Raw genomic sequence first — 22,165 nt, 5'->3', positions numbered from 1 at the left:
GAAGGACGCTGCGCAACCTTCCTGTTCAAGTGAGCACATCACAACAAGGTGAGTCCAAAAATGTATTGTATGCTGCTGCATAAATGATGTAATATGCTAGGGAGATATGTATACTGTAGCCAAGAAAGTAATACTAAGTGTATGTTGTTTAGTAAGCTGTTAGTAGCCCATGTGCCTCACCCTAATAATTTGGTCCCTTTTCCCCTCGTAACTTAGCCTACTGTTCTGACTTGAGCCTATAGCCTGTTTTAGAGAAATGTCATCATCGAATATTGTAAGAGCTTTCATTATCTGCTTATATGCCCCCTTTATTTATCCTACGGTTCTGACTTGGTGTACAGGGAGAATACTGTAAGAACGACCCATGTCTGAATTCTGTCGCTGTACATTTCAAAAGTGCTGAACAAATAGTTATATTGAATATGTCCGTCCTAGCTCGCTCCTTAATCTATTTAATCCATTTTGAATTCACAACAAAATGTGGAATAAGTCAATGTGTATGAATAATTTCTGAAGGCACTGTAATTGTATGTGTGTGGTACAGAGATGAGGTAGTCATTCAAAAATCATGTTAAACACTAATATTGCACAAAGTGTGAGTCCATGCAACGTATTATGTGACTTGTTAAGCACATTTTTACATAATTCTACTTTGACATTATGGGGTATTGTGTGTATGCCAGTGACAAAAAGATCTCAATTTAATCCATTTTAAATTCAGGCTGTAACACAACAAAATGTGGAAAAGTCAAGGGGTGTGAATACTTTCTGAAGGCATTGTATATGTATATTAATGCAACACCATGGAGGACAGCAGTATTAATGCATTGTGTGGCTCAGAAATAGGAAATACGATTTCTTTACGTATAAGAGTAGGAAAAGTTCATTGGGAAAGTTCCTGGGAAAGTTCCAGTGGCGGGCTAAATGACCTTTTTTACAGAATAGCATTACAGAACTTGCAATTCCACATTTGGAAAAATTGTTACTGCAACATGTTCATGCCACCTTTTCCCATGTGAGGAGAATAACATTATTTCACCCCCACATGTGAACTTGCAATTCCACTTGTGAATCTGCAATTGACGTGAGGTGAAAACATGTTATTCTCTTCACATGTGAAAAGGTGGTGTTAACATGTGAACTTTACATTTAATACGTGAACATACTGTTTCACATGTGCACAACTGACCTCACATGTGCCTCTATTATATGTTGTTTTTACCCTAGCAAGTAGCAGGTCAGCAGTGCCAGGTAAAATATCACAAATAGAGCTAGATAAAGCCAGAAGAATGATTTACTTGTTGAGCATAGCTATACCCATCAGTCGTTTTCATGGTCATCACTCATTCACTGCTAAGTTTGTCAAGGTCCGGACATATTTATATTAACATATTAACATATATCTGCTGCCTATTCAAAATAAACATATTAACGTGTATCTGCTGCCTTTTATAAATAAATACAAATATATGTGCTTTTTTTTGTGAATTCTCAGTGTACAGCAATCAATAATTAAGCATTATCTGAAAATGTTTCAGTATATTGTAGCGATCTTAACCCAACACCTAGCGACCTTGTCAGGATGTTCAGACCTCTTGGCGTAACGGTTAAAGTGTTAGTTTGACAATTGCTAGACCAGGGTTTGAGTCCCGGTCGGGGAAACCCCCTGAATTTGCTACATTGGTGTCTGAACTGGGATGGAGGCCATCGGAGGAGGTAGGGGTTAATGTAGCAACCTTAACCCAACACCTAGGAACCTTGTCAAGAGGTTCAGGCCTCTTGGCGTTGAGGTGTTTATATATTTGTTAAGTGTCAAAATGTTATATGAATGGTGATAGTTCAAATGATATAGGAATATTTTATATCAATACATTTTCAAATATATTGTGAATAATACATGTAGAATATGGTCTCAACACTGGATATATTACCAAAAAGATATCTCAAATATATATTATTTATATATTATGTACAATATATTTTTGCATATTGTTACTCTAATATATTCCACAATACATTTAACAAAATGTAAATATATTCAAGATATACAGTGCATTCGGAAAGTATCCCTTGACTTCTTCCACATTTTGTTACTTTACAGCCTTCTAAAATGGATAAAATAAAATCCTCATCAATCTACACACAATACCCCATAATTACAAAGCGAAAAGTTGTTTAGACATTTTTGCTAAAAAATAAAACAAACAGAAATACCTTATTTACATAAGTATTTAGACCCTTTGCTATTAGACTCGAAATTGAGCTCAGTTCCATCCTGTTTCCATTGATCATCCTTGAGATGTTTCTACAACATGATTGGAGTCCACCTGTGGTAAATTCAATTGATCAGATTGACCAAGATTGAACACTTTGACCTGAATGCCAAGCGTCACGTCTGGAGGAAACCTGGCACCATCCCTACGGTGAAGTATGGTGGTGGCAGCATCATGCTGTGGGGATGTTTTTCAGCGGCAGGGACTGGGGGACTAGTCAGGATCGAGGGAAAGATGAACGGAGCAAAGTACAGAGAGCTCCTTGATGAAAACCTGCTCCAGAGCGCTCAGGACATCAGACTGGGGCGAAGGTTCACCTTCCAACAGGACAACGACCCTAAGCACACAGCCAAAACAACGCAGAAGTGGCTTCGGGACAAGTTTCTGAATGTCCGAGTGGTCCAGCCAGAGCCCGGACTTGAACTCGATCTATCATCTCTGGAGAAATCTGAAAATAGCTGTGCAGCGACACTCCCCATCCAACCTAACAGAGCTTGAGAGGATCTGCAGAGAAGAATGGGAGAAACTCCCCAAATACAGGTGTGCCAAGCTTGTAGTGTCATACCCAAGAAGACTCAAGGCTGTAATCGCTGCCAAGGTGCTTCAACAAAGTACTGAGTAAAGGGTCTGAATACTTATGTAAATGTAATATTTCAATTTTTTATTTGTAATACATTTCTAAACATTTCTAAAAAACGGTTTTTGCTTTGTCATTATGGGGTATTGTGTGTAGATTGATAAGGGGAAAAAAAACAATTTAATCAATTTTAGAATAAGGCTGTAACATAACAAAATGTTGAAAAAGTAAAGGGGTCTGAATACTTTCCGAATGCACTGTACTGTAATATATTTAATTTCTGTAAGGTATCCCCGCAATACATTTCTGCCATTTGTCTGGCTTCAATTCTAGTGTTATTAATGTGACGTTCTGTAAAAACTCAACCCTCTTGTCTTCTCCTTCCATGTTATCTTAGTTTTTTGACAGCCACCGTCAGCTGTTTGCAAGCTAGCCAGCTAGTTATTCCCGCATTTTCGGTGGACATCAATCTTACTAGCTAGCTAAACATCCAAACTTCAACTGACAAAACGTTGTCCTAAAAATCTCAAGTTCACCCATTCCAAACGCTTTTTGTTCGGCCTGTCAATCAGCACAAAAGGCTTGCGCTATGAAACGTGGACCATACAGTGAGGGAAAGAAGTATTTGATCCCCTGCTGATTTTGTACGTTTGCCCACTGACAAAGACATGATCAGTCTATAATTTTAATGGTAGGTTTATTTGAACAGTGAGAGACAGAATAACAACAACAAAATCCAGAAAAACGCATGTAAAAAATGTTATAAATTGATTTGCATTTTAATGAGGGAAATAAGTATTTGACCCCTCTGCAAAACATGACTTAGTACTTGGTGGCAAAACCCTTGTTGGCAATCACAGAGGTCAGATGTTTCTTGTAGTTGGCCACCAGGTTTGCACACATCTCAGGAGGGATTTTGTCCCACTCCTCTTTGCAGATCTTCTCCAAGTCATTAAGGTTTCGAGGCTGACGTTTGGCAACTCGAACCTTCAGCTCCCTCCACAGATTTACTATGGGATTAAGGTCTGGAGACTGGCTAGGCCACTCCAGGACCTTAATGTGCTTCTTCTTGAGCCACTACTTTGTTGCCTTGGCCGTGTGCTTTGGGTCATTGTCATGCTGGAATACCCATCCACGACCCATTTTCAATGCCCTAGCTGAGGGAAGGAGGTTACCCAAGATTTGATGGTACATGGCCCCGTCCATCGTCCCTTTGATGCGGTGAAGTTGTCCTGTCCCCTTAGCAGAAAAACACCCCCAAAGCATAATGTTTCCACCTCCATGTTTGACGGTGGGGATGGTGTTCTTGGGGTCATAGGCAGCATTCCTTCTCCTCCAAACATGGCGAGTTGAGTTGATGCCAAAGAGCTCCATTTTGGTCTCATCTGACCACAACACTTTCACCCAGTTCTCCTCTGAATCATTCAGATGTTCATTGGCAAACTTCAGACGGGCCTGTATATGTGCTTTCTTGAGCAGGGGGACCTTGTGGGCGCTGCAGGATTTCAGTCCTTCACGGTGTAGTGTTACCAATTGTTTTCTTGGTGACTATGGTCCCAGCTGCCTTGAGATCATTGACAAGATCCTCCCTTGTAGTTCTGGGCTGATTCCTCACCGTTCTCATGATCATTGCAACTCCACGAGGTGAGATCTTGCATGGAGCCCCAGGCCGAGGGAGATTGACAGTTATTTTGTGTTTCTTCCATTTGCGAATAATCACACCAAGCTGCTTGGCGATGGTCTTGTAGCCCATTCCAGCCTTGTGTAGGTCTACAATCTTGTCCCTGACATCCTTGGAGAGCTCTTTGGTCTTGGCCATGGTGGAGAGTTTGGAATCTGAGTGATTGATTGCTTCTGTGGACAGGTGTCTTTTATACAGGTAACAAACTGAGATTAGGAGCACTCCCTTTAAGAGTGTGCTCCTAATCTCAGTTTGTTACCTGTATAAAAGACACCTGCGTGCCAGAAATCGTTCTGATTGAGAGGGGGTCAAATACTTATTTCCCTCATTAAAATGCAAATCAATTTATAACATTTTTGAGATGCGTTTTCTGGATTTTTTTGTTGTTATTCTGTCTCTCACTGTTCAAATAAACCTACCATTAAAATTATAGACTGATAATTTCTTTGTCAGTGGGCAAACGTACAAAATCAGCAGGGGATCAAATACTTTTTTCCCTCTATATCACTGTCTCTCTTTGTGTCTAGTGTGGTTATATCCAATGTAAAAAATAAAGTTTTTACTGTGTTAACCTCACTTGTCAAGTCAAATCTTAACCAAAGAAAGGAAAAATGAGACTAGCATCAGAGATTTATTTCTGGTAATCTGAAATCAAATGAAGAAAAACATGATGGCATAAGGGTATAAACAGCACAAACCTTTTTGATACAAAACCTTCACAATGAATGATATGCATTATTGGTAAATAAACTAATATAATTCAAGCTTGACTTGCGTTTCATAAATCAGTGCATTGAGAACAAAACAATTGGCGATTAATTTATTTGCCAATATAAAAACTAAAACACAGCCCTCCAAAGAGCACATTGATATGACAGAAATGCATCTCATATGATAACACATTTAACAGACAACTGTAATAAGGTATTTTATTTATTCACTTTCTCTGCAAACGTACTTTTAATTGTCACCATATCAGAATAAAACACTGAATATTTCAACCCTTCCTTTGTGTGCCATTCCTCCTCATTCCACTCTGCAGTTGTAGTAACAGAGGTATCAAAACTAAATGAAGAGCAGAACTAATACAGTGATGGCAGAGACAGGCTTTGGGCAGACAGGCTTTGGGCAGAGACAGATTTTTTCAACTATTCTGCTGACTCAGCTCCCATATCTCAAGCCCCAGATCACTGACACAGCCCAATTACTAGTGAACTCGTTTTCTCATGGCTCTCTTGTCCCTCTGCAGCAGACATTTCATGAGAAATATGTTTAGAACATCAAATCGCAATAAAATCTCAATATAGAATCATGATAATCGCAATACATATCGTATCGGCAGCTAAGTAGCGTGATATTGCATCGTGAGGTCAGTCCCTGGCAATTCCCAGCCCTGCCAATTACCCGGACACAATTTAATTTAATGTATGCACTCACTAACTGTAAGTCGCTCTGGATAAGAGTATCTGCTAAATGACTAAAATGTAAATGTAAACAAACATGGAAACAAAGAAAGAAAGACAGAGAGAGAGAAAGGAGAAACAGTGGTGGTTTGTTATGGGAACTATTCAGAAAGAGATTATGCTCTGTAGTAACAACAGCACTATGAGAAGAACCCTCAGAAAAAGAGGTTTGTGTAAAAATAGATTCATGTTACCTTCCTCTGTTAATTTTGTATCAAAGCATAATATTGCATGACGTAACTTCCTGTAGAGGGCGCTGAAAAAGGAAATCTAATCCTCTCTGCATTCCTGATCTCTGTCCCAAACCTGTGCCCCTTCATAATCCTTTCACTCCAGTGTTTGTGAATCTGAAGAAAGCAAGATCAATATGATGACAGCTTCCACCTAGACTTTCAACAGGCTTTGGGGATCTTCTGCTTTCTTGTGTACACAGTTCCATAGGTCCTTTAGTTCAGGTCCATGGGCACAAACACTGGGTTGTAGAGTAGAGTGAGGCCTGCTCCTCCTGCTGAAGTGCTGGAGCCTGGGTCTTTCCTACAGGCTTGTCAGGGCAGACACCTTTTTCTTCCGGGCTGCCAGCATCTCGTAGAAGGGGTCCCTGCTGATGGCTTTTCTACATTAAGAGAGGGGAGAGCAATATGAATTTTCATTTTTGGCATGATACTAGAGCAGGATCGCATAGAGGAAGGATAGGACATGACTTGGAAGTAAGAAATAAGACTTTAGTCCCAAAACTCTCTCCTTTCTCCCAAAGTGTGCACTTGTTCACTTCCCTGAATGGATTTGAAAGTAAATGACTGGTATATGGAAAGTCCCTCTAGCCCATGCCTACACCAATCCAATGTGAATGTATGTACACTTCAGGAAGAAGGAGAGGTTATTGGGACACCGCCAAGAATTCACTTGATGCTGGTGATCCACTCCTCCTTTTCCTCGGCTGTGGGGGCGGAGATTCGATAGAAGGTGTGGTTGCCCTCGACAACACGTCCGTCCGCCTCGGTCTTACACGCCTTGATCACCTGATCCCTGTGGTCTGGGATGAACAGCTCAAAACAGTTCTGAGAGAGAGAGAGAGAGAGAGAGAGAGAGAGAGAGAGAGATGTGACTCAGAAGGCTTCTAAAAGGAAACAGGGAGAAAAGCTGGAGAAAGAGCACAGGGAAAGAGAGAGTAACTTACTGCTTTCTTGGAGTCGTCCACCTCTCTAATACTCAGATTCTCCAGAGGGATGATACCCCTAGGCTCCTTATCCTGGAGAGAGGGAGGGAGGAGAAACCAGGAGAGAGAAACCAGGAGAAAGAAACAAGGAGAGAGCATTACAGCTCACAACTGGTACATTGAATGTAATGGAGAAAAAAGCATAACAGAAAAAGAGCGAGGAATAGACAGAGAGAGAAAACAACTCACAGTAGTGTACTCAAAGTAGTACAGGCAGTTGTCTGTGAGGATGAACCATCGTCTCTTCCACGTCTTCACGCGCCCTCCTGAGGGGGTTAGAGGTTAAAGGTCAGAGTTCAATCAGGATTCATAAAATGAAAGGGTCAGAACAAGCAAAATGCACAGATTAAAAGGTGCCCCTAGACGGTCCAGACAGACAGATGGCAGCACAGACATTAGCCAGTACCAGGAAGGAGCCTATGGACGCGTTCCAAGTCGTCTTTAATGCAGTCATGCTTCTCAGAAGACACAGCATGACGGCAACAAAGTCGACCATGAATGCAATGCATTAGTTGAGATCATACAGAATGATAGAGGACTCTTCTTTGTATCTGTCCCATTATGGCGTCTGTGAGCGCACAGGCAGCGCCATTGAGGCCATCTCTATTTTGAAGTAGTACATATTCTTCTTCTACTACTTCTATGAGTTGGTAAACAAACTAAAAGTTTGCATACTGCCACCTGGAGTGTGTTACTTGAACTGGTATAAAGCCAAGGTTGGCGATTTACTGCCACCTGCAGTTATGGAACGTTTGCTCACAAGTATAATTAATTGGCTGATCCCTCCTGATGACCCGGATGGAATTATGTGATCCTTCCTTAACCCATAGGAAGTCCCACCCAGTTGACTAATTCAAAATGGTAGTCCTCAATGGCGCTGCCCGCGCTGAAACTGGATTTTGAGCACTAGAGTCCTCTATATATCTCTATGGTTGAGATACTGATTGGATGGTAGGGTTAGGTTTAAAGGTTATTTGCGTTGAGGTCAATGACATCTTGCACAGATTAAAGAGCAGATAAATCCCATTTTACCAACAATTCTTTCATTCTTTATAATGAAATCATAGTTAACAGTAGATTTTCATTGGACAAAGCTTTGGGTAGCATGGCAGAGTATAGGAAGCAGTACCATGAAGCAAAGCACAGAGGCTGAGGAGGGTAACGCCTTGATCACACCGATAGTATTATTGCGCAAAATAGTATGCAGAATCATCTGGATATGTGTGCAACAAAGTTCAACATTCACCTTCTGCTACCATTTCTGTCAAGCCGTCTACGCATACAGTTTGACGCATACGTTCGATAAATCCAACGTATGCACCACACAGAACGCACTGCAACTGCCTCTGCAATGCAATGCTGCAAGGCAAACGCAGCATTCCCATCGGAAATGAATGTACTTCTGGTGTACCAAAATGCAATGACGCTGTCGGTGTGATCGAGGCGTCAGGTTTCCAATCCATACATATTTACATACCTCCTGGAGACCAAAATCACCCAAAACAAATGAGGAAGAAAAAACACAAAGTCAAACTACATTGAGTCATAAATACTTATACCCATTATATATTTTTATACTCATTATATAGGCTATATTCTTGGTATGAATGAGAAGGCCAAACAGGAGAGTGTAGTTCTACATCTGTCCACCCGAGGGAGTAGAAGCATCAATAAAACTAGCTGTCCTGTGCTCTACTAGACTTTTACAGCAAAGTTGACTCTCTCACCTCGTTTGAGTAGCCAACCCTCCCGGTCGGGGTTGAAGAAAGTGTGTGTGAGGTCATTCCCATCATCCTCTGGGATCTTAAAGGGCTCATTCTTTATACCCTCATACAGGTTCTACAGACAGACAGACAGACAGACGACAGACACAGAGAGACAGAGAGAGAGAGAGAGAGAGAGATATATATATATATATTTATATATATATAGAGAGAGGGGGATACGGAGAGAAAGAGATATGGAAAGAGAGAAATATGGAGAGAGAGAGATATGGAGAGAGATATGGAGAGGGAGAGATATGGAGAGAGAGATATAGATTGAGTTGAATTGAGAGAGAGAGCGATAGAGAGAGATATGGCGAGAGAGAGAGCGAGGGAGAGAGCGAGAGAGAGAGGGATAGAGATACAGTGAGATATGGAGAGAGAGAGGTATGGAGAGAGAGAGATATGGAGAGAGAGAGATATGGAAAGAGAGAGAGAGAGAGAGAGATATGGAGAAAGAGATTGAGAGAGAGAGTGAGTGAGGGAGAGATAGAAAGAGATGGAGAGAGAGAGTTTAATTGAATTGAGAAAGAGATATGGAGAGAGCGATATGGAGAGAGAGTTGAATTGAGAGAGAGCGATAGAAAGAGATATGGCGAGAGAGAGCGAGGGAGAGAGCAAGAGATATGGAGAGAGTTACAGTGAGATATGGAGAGAGAGAAAAAGATGGAGAGAGAAAGAGAGATGGAGAGAGGGGGATATGGAGAGAGAGAGATATGGAGCGAGATATGGAAAGAGAGAGCGAGAGAGAGCGAGAGAGCAAGAGAAAAAATCCAAACACTCTTAGATAGCTTTCTGGATACCACATCCACTCACAGTAAAGAAGGCATCAATCTGGCAGTAAAAAACATCAACAATATAGTCAGGCAAACGGCAAAAGAAGCACAACTGAAATTAATAAAAAACAAACCAAAAAAGACCACAGATGACAACTGTTTTGATGCAGATTGTAAAATTATAAGGAAAAAACTTAGACAACTATCCAACCAAAAGCACAGAGACCCAAATAATGGTGAATTATGCCTTCATTACTGTGAGACTTTAAAACTCTTTAAACATATACTCAGAACCAAAAAAGCCCAGTACAACAGCAAGCAGCTGACACTAATTGAGGAGTCCATAAACACAAACAACTTCTGGCAAAATTGGAAAAACTAGAGGAATTAGCAATACAAAATGGTGACATATGGACAACCCATTTTAAAACACTCTACAACACCGTTCAAACTGATGCAAACGCAGAACAATGCCAAATTCATGAGAAGTTGAATGGATTAGAAAAAACTATAAAAGAACAATCAAAATCCATTGGACACCCCAATTACTGACCAGGAGCTCTATAAGAAACTTCAGGCACTCAAATTAAAAAAAGCATGTGGACCTGATGGCATCCTAAATGAGATGCTCAAATTCACTAGTGCAAAATTTCAATTCGCTATATTAAAACTGTTTAATTTGATCCTGACTGTAGGTTATTTTCCTGACATCTGGAATCAAGGACTCATAGCCCCAATCTTTAAGAACAGGGACAGATTTGACCCTAACAATTACAGAGGCATTTCTGTGAACAGTAGCCTGAGGAAGGTTTTCTGTAGTATTATAAGAGTTCTAAACTTCCTTAATAAGCACAATGTCTTGAGTAAAAGCCAAATTGGATTTATACCAAAACGTCGCACGACCAATCATATTTACACCCTACACACCCTGATAGATAAACATGTCCACCAAAATAATACCAAAATGTACACTTGCTTTATCGACTTCAAAAATGCATTTGATTCTATTTTGCATACAGGACCGGAAGTTTTTGAAAGCGGTGTAGGGGGTAAAACATACAACATTATTAAATCAATAAATCAACTGGCAATACTACGTGCAGCATAAAAATTGGCAAGAAAATAACAGAATTATTTAACCAGAGGCGGGGTTGCAATCTGAGCCCCACGCTCTTCAATATTTACATCAACGAATTGGCCACTATTCTAGAACAATCCTCAGCCCCTGATGTTAGTCTCCACAATTCAGAGGTTAAATGCCTGCTCTTCGCAGATGACCTGTGCCTGCTGTCACCCACAGCACATGGCCTACAGCAGAGCCTGGACCTGCTAGAGCAGTACTGCCAGACCTGGGCCCTGGCAGTATAACCAAATAGGACAAAAATAATGCATTTTCCAGAGAAGATCCAGATCTCAGGGAATTAGACCAAAGTTCTCAATTGGTACAAAATATATTGAGTACTGCACACACTAGAATTACTTAGGTTTAAAAATAAGCTCAACTGGACACCTAAATGAGGCAGTGAATGAACTGAGAGAGAAAGCACACAGGGCATTCTACGCCATTAAAAAACTAATTCAAATGTAAATACCTATTAAAATTTGGCTAAAACGAATTTAATGTGTCATTGAACCAATTGCACTTTATGGCAGCGAGGTGTGGGGTCCACTTGCAAAACAAGATTTCACCCAATGGGACAAACACCCCATTGAAACCCTGCATGCAGAGTTCTGTAAGATTGTACAGGGGAAAACTACAAACAAATAGCAATTAAGTTTTGGAAACATCTAAAATACAGTGACCCCCTCTCATATCATTACCAAGCCCTGCAATGCCAAGAGCTGAGCAAAGAGTCCCCTCATCCAGCTGGTCCTGAGTTCACAAACCTGTTTTACTAACACACTGAAGCCTCAGGACCAAAGATCCAATGAATCAGAATAAACCAAATTACAACACAGTCAAAACAAAACTACATTACCTATTAGGTAAATACAAGCACAAAGCAAAATGCAGTACTATCTGGCCCTAAATCGACAGTACACCATGGCAAACTATTTGACCATGGTTACTAATCAAAACCTTAGAAAAACCTTGACAAAGTACAGGCCAACCAACCTGCACATGTCCTCTATGCCATTGTTATTGTATGTTTTTTTCCCCCTTGATTATTGTTGTTACTGATTGTCCCGTTGACAATCTTGATTCTTATTATTTTAACAATGTTAATATTGTACATTTAATCACCAAAGTATGCTTTGACAATATGTACATTGTTGCGTCATGCCAATAAAGCAAATTGAATTGAATTAAAGAGAGAGAGAGAGATATGGAGTGAGAGATATATGGAGTGAGAAAGAGAGGGAGAGAGATATGGAGAGAGAGAGAGAGATATGGAGAGAGAGAGACTGCCCACAAAATGAGGTGGAAAGTGAGCTGCACTTCCTAACCTCCTGCCAAATGTATGACCATATTAGAGACACATATTTTCCTCAGATTACACAGACCCACAAAGAATTCGAAAACAAGTCGTGCCAGGAAAATAACCTCTCCCTCAACAAAACGAAGGAGCTGATCTTGGACTTCAGGAGACAGCACACCCCTATCCACATTGACGGGATCGCAGTGGAGGGTGAAAAGCTTCAAGTTCCTCGGAGTACAAATCACTGACAATCTGAAATGGTCCACCCACACAGACACTGTGGTGAAGAAGGCGCAACAGCACCTCTTCAACCTCAGGAGGCTGAAGAAATGTGGCTTGGCCCCAAAGACCCTCACAAACTTTTACAAATGCACACTTGAAAGCATCCTGTCGGGCTGTATCACCGCCTGGTACGGCAACTGCACCTCCCGCAACCGCAGGGCTCTCCAGAGGGTGGTGCGGTTGGCCCAACGCATCACCGGGGGCACACTGTCTGCCCTTCAGCGCACCTACAACGGCCAAAGTCACAGGAAGGCCAAAAAGATCATCAAGGACATCAACCAACACCAACCGAGCCACGGCCTGTTCACCCCGCTATCATCCAGAAGGCGAGGTCAGTACAGGTGCATCAAAGCTGGGACCAAGAGACTGAAAAACAGCTTCTATCTCAAGGCCATCAGACTGTTAAATAGCCATCACTAGCCGACTACCACCCGGTTACTCAACCCTGCTCCTTAGAGGCTGCTGCTCTATATACATAGACATGGAATCACTGGTCACTTTAATAATCTTTAAATACTGCTTTACTCATTTCAATGTATATACTGTATTTTAGTCAATGCCACTTCGCTCATCCTAATATTTATATACAGTTGAAGTCGGAAGTTTCAAACTCGTTTTTCAACCACTCCACAAATTTCTTGTTAACAAACTATAGTTTTGGCAAGTCGGTTAGGACATCTACTTTGTCCATGACACAAGTCATTTTTCCAACAATTGTTTACAGACAGATTATTTCACTTATAATTCACTAACACAATTCCAGTGGGTCAGAAGTTTACATACACTAAGTTGACTGTGCCTTTAAACAGCTTGGAAAATTCCAGAAAATGATGTCATAGCTTTAGAAGCTTCTGGTAGGCTAATTGACATCATTTGAGTCAATTGGAGGTGTACCTGTGGATGTATTTCAAGGCCTACCTTCAAACTCAGTGCCCCTTTGCTTGACATCATGGGAAAATCACAAGAAACCAGCCAAGACCTCAGAAGAACATTTGTTGACCTCCACAAGTCTGGTTCATCCTTGGGAGCAATTTCCAAATGCCTGAAGGTATCATCTGGATATATTGAAGCAACATCTCAAGACATCAGTCAGGAAGTTAAAGCTTGGTCGCAAATGGGTCTTCTAAATGGACAATGACCCCAAGCATACTTCCAAAGTTGTGGCAAAATGTCTTAAGGACAACAAAGTCAAGGTATTGGAGTGGCCATCACAAAGCCCTGACCTCAAGCCTATAGAACATTTGTGGGCAGAACTGAAAAAGCGTGTGCGAGCAAGGAGGCCTACAAACCTGACTCAGTTACACCAGTTCTGTCAGGAGGAATGGGCCAAAATTCACAAGAACACAAGCATTTCACTACACCCGCAATAACATCTGCTAAATATGTGCATGCCACCAATATAATTTGATTTGATTGATCTATTGGGTGCAAGATTTGTGACCTGTTGCCACAAGAAAAGGGCAACCAGTGAATAACAAACACCATTGTAAACACAACCCATATTTATGTTTATTTATTTTCCCTTTTGTACTTTAACTATTTGCACATCGTTTCAACACTGTATATAGCTATGATGACATTTGAAATGTCTCTATTCCTTTGGAACTTTTGTGAGTGTAATGTTTACTGTTCATTTTTATTGTTTATTTCACTTTCGTTTATTATCCATTTCACTTGCTTTGGCAATGTAAACATACGTTTCCCATGCCAATAAAGCCAATTGAATAGAGAGAGCGAGAGCGAGAGAGAGAGAGAGAGAGAGAGAACGTTTGCTGCAAACAAAGGATGGTTTCTCATGTGTGACCAGGTCCTCAACCTCTAGTATAGTATGGGTGGAAGAGACAGAGATAGATAAAGGGAGGGGAAGAGAGAGAGCTTTCTAGAAGGACAGAGGGATGGAGAAAGTCATACAGATAGTATAGAGTGTGATAGTTACCCTGAGTAGGTCCTCAGGCAGGTCACCTCCATCGTTGATTCCTCTGTTCATGGCGGTGAATCTCTGGTGGGAGGGTTTGTCCTTCACATTGGGGTTATGGAGACTGGTGTTCAGCATGATTACAGCAAACGACAACACATAACACGTATCTGGAACACAGACAGGGACGGGAAGGTTAGTGTATGCGTGTGTATGCGTGTGTGTGTGACTGAATGGTGGCCTTTCTATACCGCTGTGCTGGAAGACCCCAGGGTTACAGTGACAGTATCTCTGGGCGAACGCCTCCATCATCCTGTCAATCTTCTGAGCTTCGCCTGGCAACCGGAAACTCCAAAGGAACTGCCTGGGTGAGAGGACATGCAATCATAAGAGTGTGTGTGTGTGTGTGTGTGTGTGTGTGGTGAGCGTGTGTGTGGTGAGCGTGTGTATGTTACCTGAGTGCCTGGACCAGGTTGAGGTCTGTGAATTCATGCAGCTCCACGAAGGCATGTAGAACCTCAAGATTGAAGTCATTTCTACAGAAAACGCATACCAACAGACAGTATTCAGGTTTATGGACATTTTAAAACCAGAAATGAGCATTTCCTGTTCATTCTGTTTCTCCTTGTTTCAAAACATTTGTGAGATTTCTCAGAGAACAGCTCTGCAACCAGAAACCCAAATATAATCTATAATCTCCTAATACTGACCTCCTTTCTGTGGCCAATGTGTGTGTGTGTGTGTGTGTGTGTGTGTGTGTGTGTCTCTAGGGAAGATGGGCCAAATCAATATCACTGAGTTGAGAATGCATTAACCCACTTAAGAGGTCATCCATCAATCTCTCTCACTCTCTTCCTCACTCAATGTTGCTCACCCACCCACCCACCAGTTTCTCACCTCTCCCCCAGATAGTCTCCGATGGCGGTCTTGTTAAGCCCCTCCCCTTTGTATAGGAACTGGGCGATGTCATCGCTGGTGTTCTTCAGCAGACCGCTGTCAATCAAAAACCGGATCCCCTGATTGATGGTACACACAACCAATCAGAACACAGAACCACAACCATAGCACAGAGTGGGGGCTAGGGGCTGGTTTGCGATCGGGTTTCTCTCTCACCTTCTTGGGGTCCATGTTGAACTTCTTGCGGCCCATGGACACCTGCTTGTTTCTCTGCATGCTTTTCCTACAGCCACAACACAGTTATGAAGTCTGTTTAACACATTCATAGAGCCTACGTAAACACTACATAGGACCTTCAAACACAATTCCAATGGCCTTTATAACAGACTGAAAAATCTTTGTAAACTGTTTATAGAATCTTTGTAAACCATTTATAAAGCCTTTATACACACACTTCATACATGTTATTAAGACCATCACTCAGTTAACAGCCCCATTAACCCATTCAGGTGTCTGTAGTTTCGGGGCAACCACTGGCCCAGACCCATCACTCTTAAAGGAGATACACAGACACCACCACACACACACACCCGATCACTGACATCATTACCAATACCATGGGTGGGGGTATGGGGACTCTTCACTAAGGATGATTCTTCTCCCTCTCCCAACATTTTTTACATTTTAGTCATTTAGCAGACGCTCTTATCCAGAGCGACTAACAGTTAGTGCATTCATCTTACGATAGCTAGGTGAGACAACCACATATCACAGTAGTAGTGAGTCATTCTTTCCTCAATAAAGACGTAGGAAAAGACAAGTGGGGTGGGACGGCCCTTGAGACCAGAGGTGGCAGAACAGAGTGATTGGGTTGGGTGTAGGGTTTGACCATAGCCTGAAGATAGGGAGGGGCAGTTCCGCTACACCCAAAGCCATCACCACATAAAGGGTAGAACACACACAAAGGGTAGAACACACACAAAGGCTAGAACGCACACAAACACACACGTCAAGGGTAGAACACACACAAAGGGTAGAACGCACACATAAAGGGTAGAACGCACACATAAAGGGTAGAACGCACACAAACACACACGTCAAGGGTAGAACACACACGTCAAGGGTAGAACACACACAAAGGGTAGAACGCACACATAAAGGGTAGAACGCACACATAAAGGGTAGAACGCACACATAAAGGGTAGAACGCACACATAAAGGGTAGAACGCACACAAAGGGTAGAACACACACATAAAGGGTAAAACACACAGACACAGGACATTCCTCAGTAGAGTGACACACAATCACAATAACAGACATGGAAACACACACACACAGATCATACCTCTCTTTGGTAATGCCCAGGTTGTCAATTTCATTCGTCACCTCTGCTATCTCATCCTTCAGCCTCTAGAGAGAGAGAGAGAGAGAAGATGAGTGTATGGTACAGTGAGATCACATTACTCCATCTGTCTCGTGATGTCTGACCATCCCTCAACCCCACAGAGCAGCTTTGATGCAGCCTCAGCTAATCCTCATACCCATGGCACTAAGGGAGGGAGGGAGGGAGGGAGGGAGGAGAATAAAGGCGGGAGAGAGAGAAGAGTGAGAGAAGTTTGTGGTGTATGTGTAATTGGTGTATAGATGGAGTGTGTGTTAACAAGAAGTAAACCAACTGAAATATCTGCCTTTGAACAAGGGGTTTCCAGGGTTCTGACAGGAGACATACTTTATATGTTGTGTGGGAGGAGTTAAGTGGAGACAGTCCTATGGGTTGTGTAGGAGGAGCTAAGTGGAGACAACTCCTCCCACACAACCCATAGGACTAAGTAGGGGAATCTTCTATAGATGGTCCCACTGGGAACTGATGCACCTGCTGCTAGCTAGGGTCAAACCAGACAACCCTCCCCCTCTCTTTCCATACCTCCCCCCCTCCCTCCAGCCTACTCTCCTTCACCTGACCCAGATCTACCCTTTACCCCCATTTATCATACTCTCTCTGTCGCTCTCTCTCTCCCTTTCACCAGAGTTGTGGACTCCAGTTACATGACTTGGACTCGAGTCTGACTCTAGTCACAAATTTGATGACTTGAGACTCGACGTGATAGAAAATAAAATAACTTGAGACTTGACTTGGAGCCTCAACATTCGGGACTCGACTTTGACTTGAGACTGATTACTTTTAATTATCTGGCCAGGTTTTGTAATGTTTCGTCACTCACTTTGTGGCACGGAGTCTATGTGGATTACTCTACAACCAGCCAGAGACAGTAGCCGCAGCATCGCCCTTGCAAAAGAAACCTGCAATAGATTGGCTAGCGAAACTGTCAATCAACACAGGTCGATGAGCTAGCGAACAGATTGCTGATTTGCTGTAGCATACAGCTGTAGGGTCGGGTGCAGCGCAAACATAAAATTGTAGGAAGAGAGGATTGCCATAATAAATAAATATGCAGCTCCAAAAATTGTTTGGTGATCAAGAATATGAACTGTTTACTTTGCAAGCTCACCAGCAATGGAGCAACAATTACTAGCATAGGCCTACTGGTCTTTTGGTATGTAACAATTGCTTGAAATTGATCATTTAGTTATGAAGCTTGCATTTGGAATTTGCTGTTAAAATAAATTATTACTGTGGCGGAGACGCACCATAGGCGAGGTTCTTCACTTGCGCTCGCCAAACTCCACCAGTGGAGAGGGCTTTTTTCTCTTGTTGAAATGTTTGCTGTTGCTTTCACACATTTAAATACATAGGCCCTATGTGGTCAATCTATATTTCATCCAATACTACAATAATTGCTAGCGTTTCATCATTCCATCCCTGTACCATTTATTGCAACACAGACATTTCTGTTTCATGTTTGATAGGCCTACAATACATTTTCATTTAGCCAACCATTTTGTACCCTACTCTGAGTGGGCGCAATGTTTACAGTGCACATGAACGTTCGCAAGATTAATGAGGTAGAAGTTCTGTTTATTTAATTCAATGTACGGTTTCCTTCGTTCATATTTTCCGGGTTATGTCGGAGTTCCGTGTGTCTGTGTCCTTTGTCTCTGCCATTATGGTTGTGCGTAATAGGAGCGCATAGTGCTCAGTGGCCTTCGCTCCACGCTTTGGAGTCAGAACATTGAATAAGAGAAAAGGATTGTTCCATGTATGCATGTTGTTGAAATATCATTAATAATCATTAAGTCTGATTAAGACGAATGTACCAATGTAACAATAGATGTGGAAATTCCCATTTACATTGTAAAACCAGTTTATTGGTTGTAATTGCCAATTGGGTAATTGTATGGTCCTGGGGGCCAAGTGCTTATATTATGTAGGCCTACCTGTTTAAGCTCCTGTTAGACAGATATATTTTCTCAAGGGGAGGCTGTACAGCGTTGCCCTCTACCTGTGTCTGTTCAAATTGTATCAGGCTTAACCTGTCCTGAGGCTATTTATTTTGGGCTATTGCCTGTGTATATTTGGTAAATCTACTTGTATGTTTTGTATGGCGCTTTCACCATTGGATCACCAAGACCTGTAAATAAATCTACGCTCTGAGCACGTCATCCTGCGTTGCCTTCTGCTGATTTCATGCCCTTATGACTGCTACAAGGTTCATATTTTACAATTACATAGGCTAGTCAAAATGTGTTGGAGACTAAATCATGAAAAGGGCTGTCTGGTAGCCTCAATAAATAGACAAAGATTTGGAGTTGAACAAGTCGTTGCATGTATAGATCTTTTTTAAACTTGATTTAAGACTTGAAAACTTCTGACTCGACTTGACTTGCTCTTAGAATGCACGACTTGGACTTGACTCGAGTCTTGACCTATTATACTTGGGACTCGGACCTTGTGACTTGAGACTTGCTTGTGACTCGGATTATAGTGACTTGGTCCCACCTCTACCTTTCACACACAAACACAGTCCCTTTCAGGGTCAGGTTAAAGGGCGGGTCAAGATCTAAGCCCCTAGCTGGCTAATCAGAGCCACTGAGATCAAAGACACAAAAACAGAGAGACGAAACAAAGAGGAGGAGGGGGGGGGGGTATTGAAAATATATTTTTATGAATGTAGAGAGAGGAGGAACAGTCAGAGGGGGGTAGAGAAACTTGAGAGCGATAAATAAGGTGGAGAGAGCAACAGAGAGAGGGAGGATGAAGGAATAAGAGAGCGAGGGTGAGATGAGATGAGACACATAGCGCCTGACTGATGTATCCTTCATCTGTGTATGGGTTACCATTTCGACAGCCCCGGCTTCTGTCCCCTCACCATGGAAACCACCACGGTCGCCAGTCTTGGTTACAGGGACATTACACACTCCATTACCCATCAGTCCCCCTGGGGCCCTACCATCCTTTATCAATAGACTCAACTCTAACACAATACTAATACTAACTAATACTAATGTTTGCACACACCCACAGGATAAGAGCGTCTGCTAAATGAATTTAATTTACTGGCTTATAAATATAAAAATGAGTAATTTAGCAGACGCTCTTATCCAGAGCAACTTACAGGAGCAATTACGGTTAAGTGCCTTGCTCAAGGGCACATCAGCAGATTTTTCACCAAGTCGGCACGGGGATTCAAACTAGCGACCTTTTGATTAGTGGCGCAACGCTCTAACCACTATTGCTACCTGCCGCTTCTGTGCTGCCAGTAATTTTCAGTAACCTACTGGCTACCGTTCCATTTAGCGTTATTGCATCAAATCTACTGAAACACAAATGTACAGCATATTACTGGAACACCTGTCTACAGCAACATGCTGTATTTCTAGAATTTACAGTGCATTACTGGAAGCACAGTGGTAAGTAAACTGTTGCAGACTTACAGTCCAGGCAACTAGTGCCAACGATGGGCAGTATTTCTGTTCCATGTATTTGATATAGGTATTTCAATAGTTTCAATAGCTATTTTGTCATTTGTATTTCACTGGCCTGAACTACAATTTATGTATTTTGTAACAGTTTAATTAGAATGCATGATTTCCTAATACAAAAATAAACTTGCAAATAGCCCACTTAACTATAACAACATTCTCGGTAACAATATTTTTACTTGCTATGACTGTGCTATGTTCTTGTTTATTTACCGGTACCTTAGTTTAATGCACTGACTGTAAGTCACTGTGGATCAGAGTGTCTGCTAAATTACCTAAATGTAAAAATGAACACTTGCAAAGAACACGCCTGGGTATCATTCTAATTAGCTCCGCCCCCGAACTAGGGCTAATTTGATCAAAATACAAATAGTCTAAGGGTGGATCTCAGAATAATACCCAGCTGTGTGCTTTGCAATTTAATTTTTACATTTAGGTAATTTAACAGGCGCTCTTGTCCAGAGCGACTTAGTCAGTGCATTAAACTAAGGTTGATAAGAAAACACGTCATAGCATGTAAAACCTTTCTGTAACCATTACTGAGAATTTTGTTGTAATTAAGGATACATTGGCCTTCAAGGTATTTTGTATTTCTAACAAGATACCTTTTGGCTAGTGCCAAGTACATTACTGTAATATTCACAGGAACTTGCCACCAGCTTCCTGTAAGTTACTGTAATATCAGAGCAACGATAGAGTACAAAACTGTAGAATTAACCTACTATACTGTAAGAAATGCTACTATACTCATAATATTGGTATTTTTCCAGTATTTTACTGTAATTACATGAGATTGGTGCAAGCAGGTTGGCTGCTAGGTATTTGTAAATTACAACATATTTATGAATATTTTGTGTTTTATATCACTTGCACCTCTAGAGGGCTAAACAAAGGCTTCCAAACTGGCCGTGACTACAGCACAAAACAGACAAAAAGGATTTGCCAAAACACGTAAAGGTTTAAGACTTGCTGCCCTATACACATTGAATTGATAGGGCACTATGACCACATATCAGTTCAATTGGTACAGCATTCTCACTAACGGGTGCAACAAATATTGCCACGACTCGAAATATGTTAATGAGGTCAGCAATTCTTTCCCTTCCTACAAAATCTTTTCACAAAACACCATAATTTACAGAATGCAGCAGTAAATATACAGCAAAACAGCAACAGTATTTTATTGTTAAACTGTACTGTAATAAAATTACAGCAATTGCTAACAGTGTAATTATTTTATTAGGTACACTACCCCATTTATGAAAATGGTTCGCTCCTACAGACAGTGAGTCAAGTGGCCGTGGCTTGCTATATAAAGCAGGCAGACAGGCATCCACTTACTGTTCAATTGAACATTAGAATGGGCAAAACGAGTGATCTAAGCGACCTTGAGCTTGGTATGATCGTTGGTGCCAGGCGTGCCGGTTCAATTATCTCAGAAACAGCCGGCCTCCTGGACTTTCCACGCGCGACAGTGTCTAGGGTTTACCGAGAATGGTGCGACAAACAAAAAACATCCAGTTAACGGCAGTCCTGTGGGCGAAAACAACTTGTTGATAAAAGGTTGAAGGAGAATGGAAAGAATCGTGCAAGCTAACAGGCGGGCCACAAACAGGCAAATAACGGAACAGTACAACAGTGGTGTGCAGAACGGTATCTCGGAACGCACAACTCGTCGGGGTCCTTGTCACGGATGGGCTATTGCAGCAGACGACCACACCGGGTTCCACTCCTATCAGCTAAAAACAAGAAGAAGCGGCTCCAACACTGGACAATTGAGGAGTGGAAAAACATGGCCTGGTCCAATGAATCCCGGTTCCTGTTGCGTCATGCTGTTGGCAGAGTCAGGATTTGGCGTAAGCATGATTCCATGGCCCCAACATGCCTGGTGTCAACGGTACAGGCTGGTGGCGTAATGGTGTGGGGAATGTTTTCCTGGCACACGTTAGTCCCTTGATACCAATTGAGCAAAAATGCCATGCCCCGAAGAATTCAGGCTGTTCTGGAGGCAAAGGGGTTC

At 41.8% G+C, this 22,165-nt stretch overlaps 1 protein-coding gene across 1 annotated transcript in view; it reads right to left on the bottom strand.

The window, feature by feature from the left end:
• Positions 1-5,150: 5,150 nt before the first annotated feature.
• Positions 5,151-22,165, bottom strand: part of LOC311134681 (cytohesin-1-like) — a 30,455-nt gene continuing 13,440 nt past the window's right edge. The window contains exons 3-13 of the mRNA XM_084168434.1: positions 16,610-16,674; positions 15,480-15,546; positions 15,264-15,382; positions 14,822-14,902; positions 14,618-14,730; positions 14,388-14,536; positions 8,938-9,049; positions 7,400-7,476; positions 7,172-7,243; positions 6,898-7,052; positions 5,151-6,607 (exon numbers count right to left, since the gene is read on the bottom strand). Of these exons, the coding sequence (XP_084024560.1) occupies positions 6,529-6,607; positions 6,898-7,052; positions 7,172-7,243; positions 7,400-7,476; positions 8,938-9,049; positions 14,388-14,536; positions 14,618-14,730; positions 14,822-14,902; positions 15,264-15,382; positions 15,480-15,546; positions 16,610-16,674 (1,089 nt within the window). The 3' untranslated portion in view covers positions 5,151-6,528. The remainder of the gene's footprint in view (positions 6,608-6,897; positions 7,053-7,171; positions 7,244-7,399; positions 7,477-8,937; positions 9,050-14,387; positions 14,537-14,617; positions 14,731-14,821; positions 14,903-15,263; positions 15,383-15,479; positions 15,547-16,609; positions 16,675-22,165) is intronic.

This window comes from Coregonus lavaretus (assembly GCF_964263955.1).
Source record: "Coregonus lavaretus genome assembly, chromosome: 1".
In the NCBI taxonomy this organism is placed as follows: Eukaryota; Metazoa; Chordata; class Actinopteri; order Salmoniformes; family Salmonidae; genus Coregonus; species Coregonus lavaretus.
Note: the sequence above shows the minus strand (reverse complement) of the source record. Positions and strands in the feature narration are given on the sequence as shown.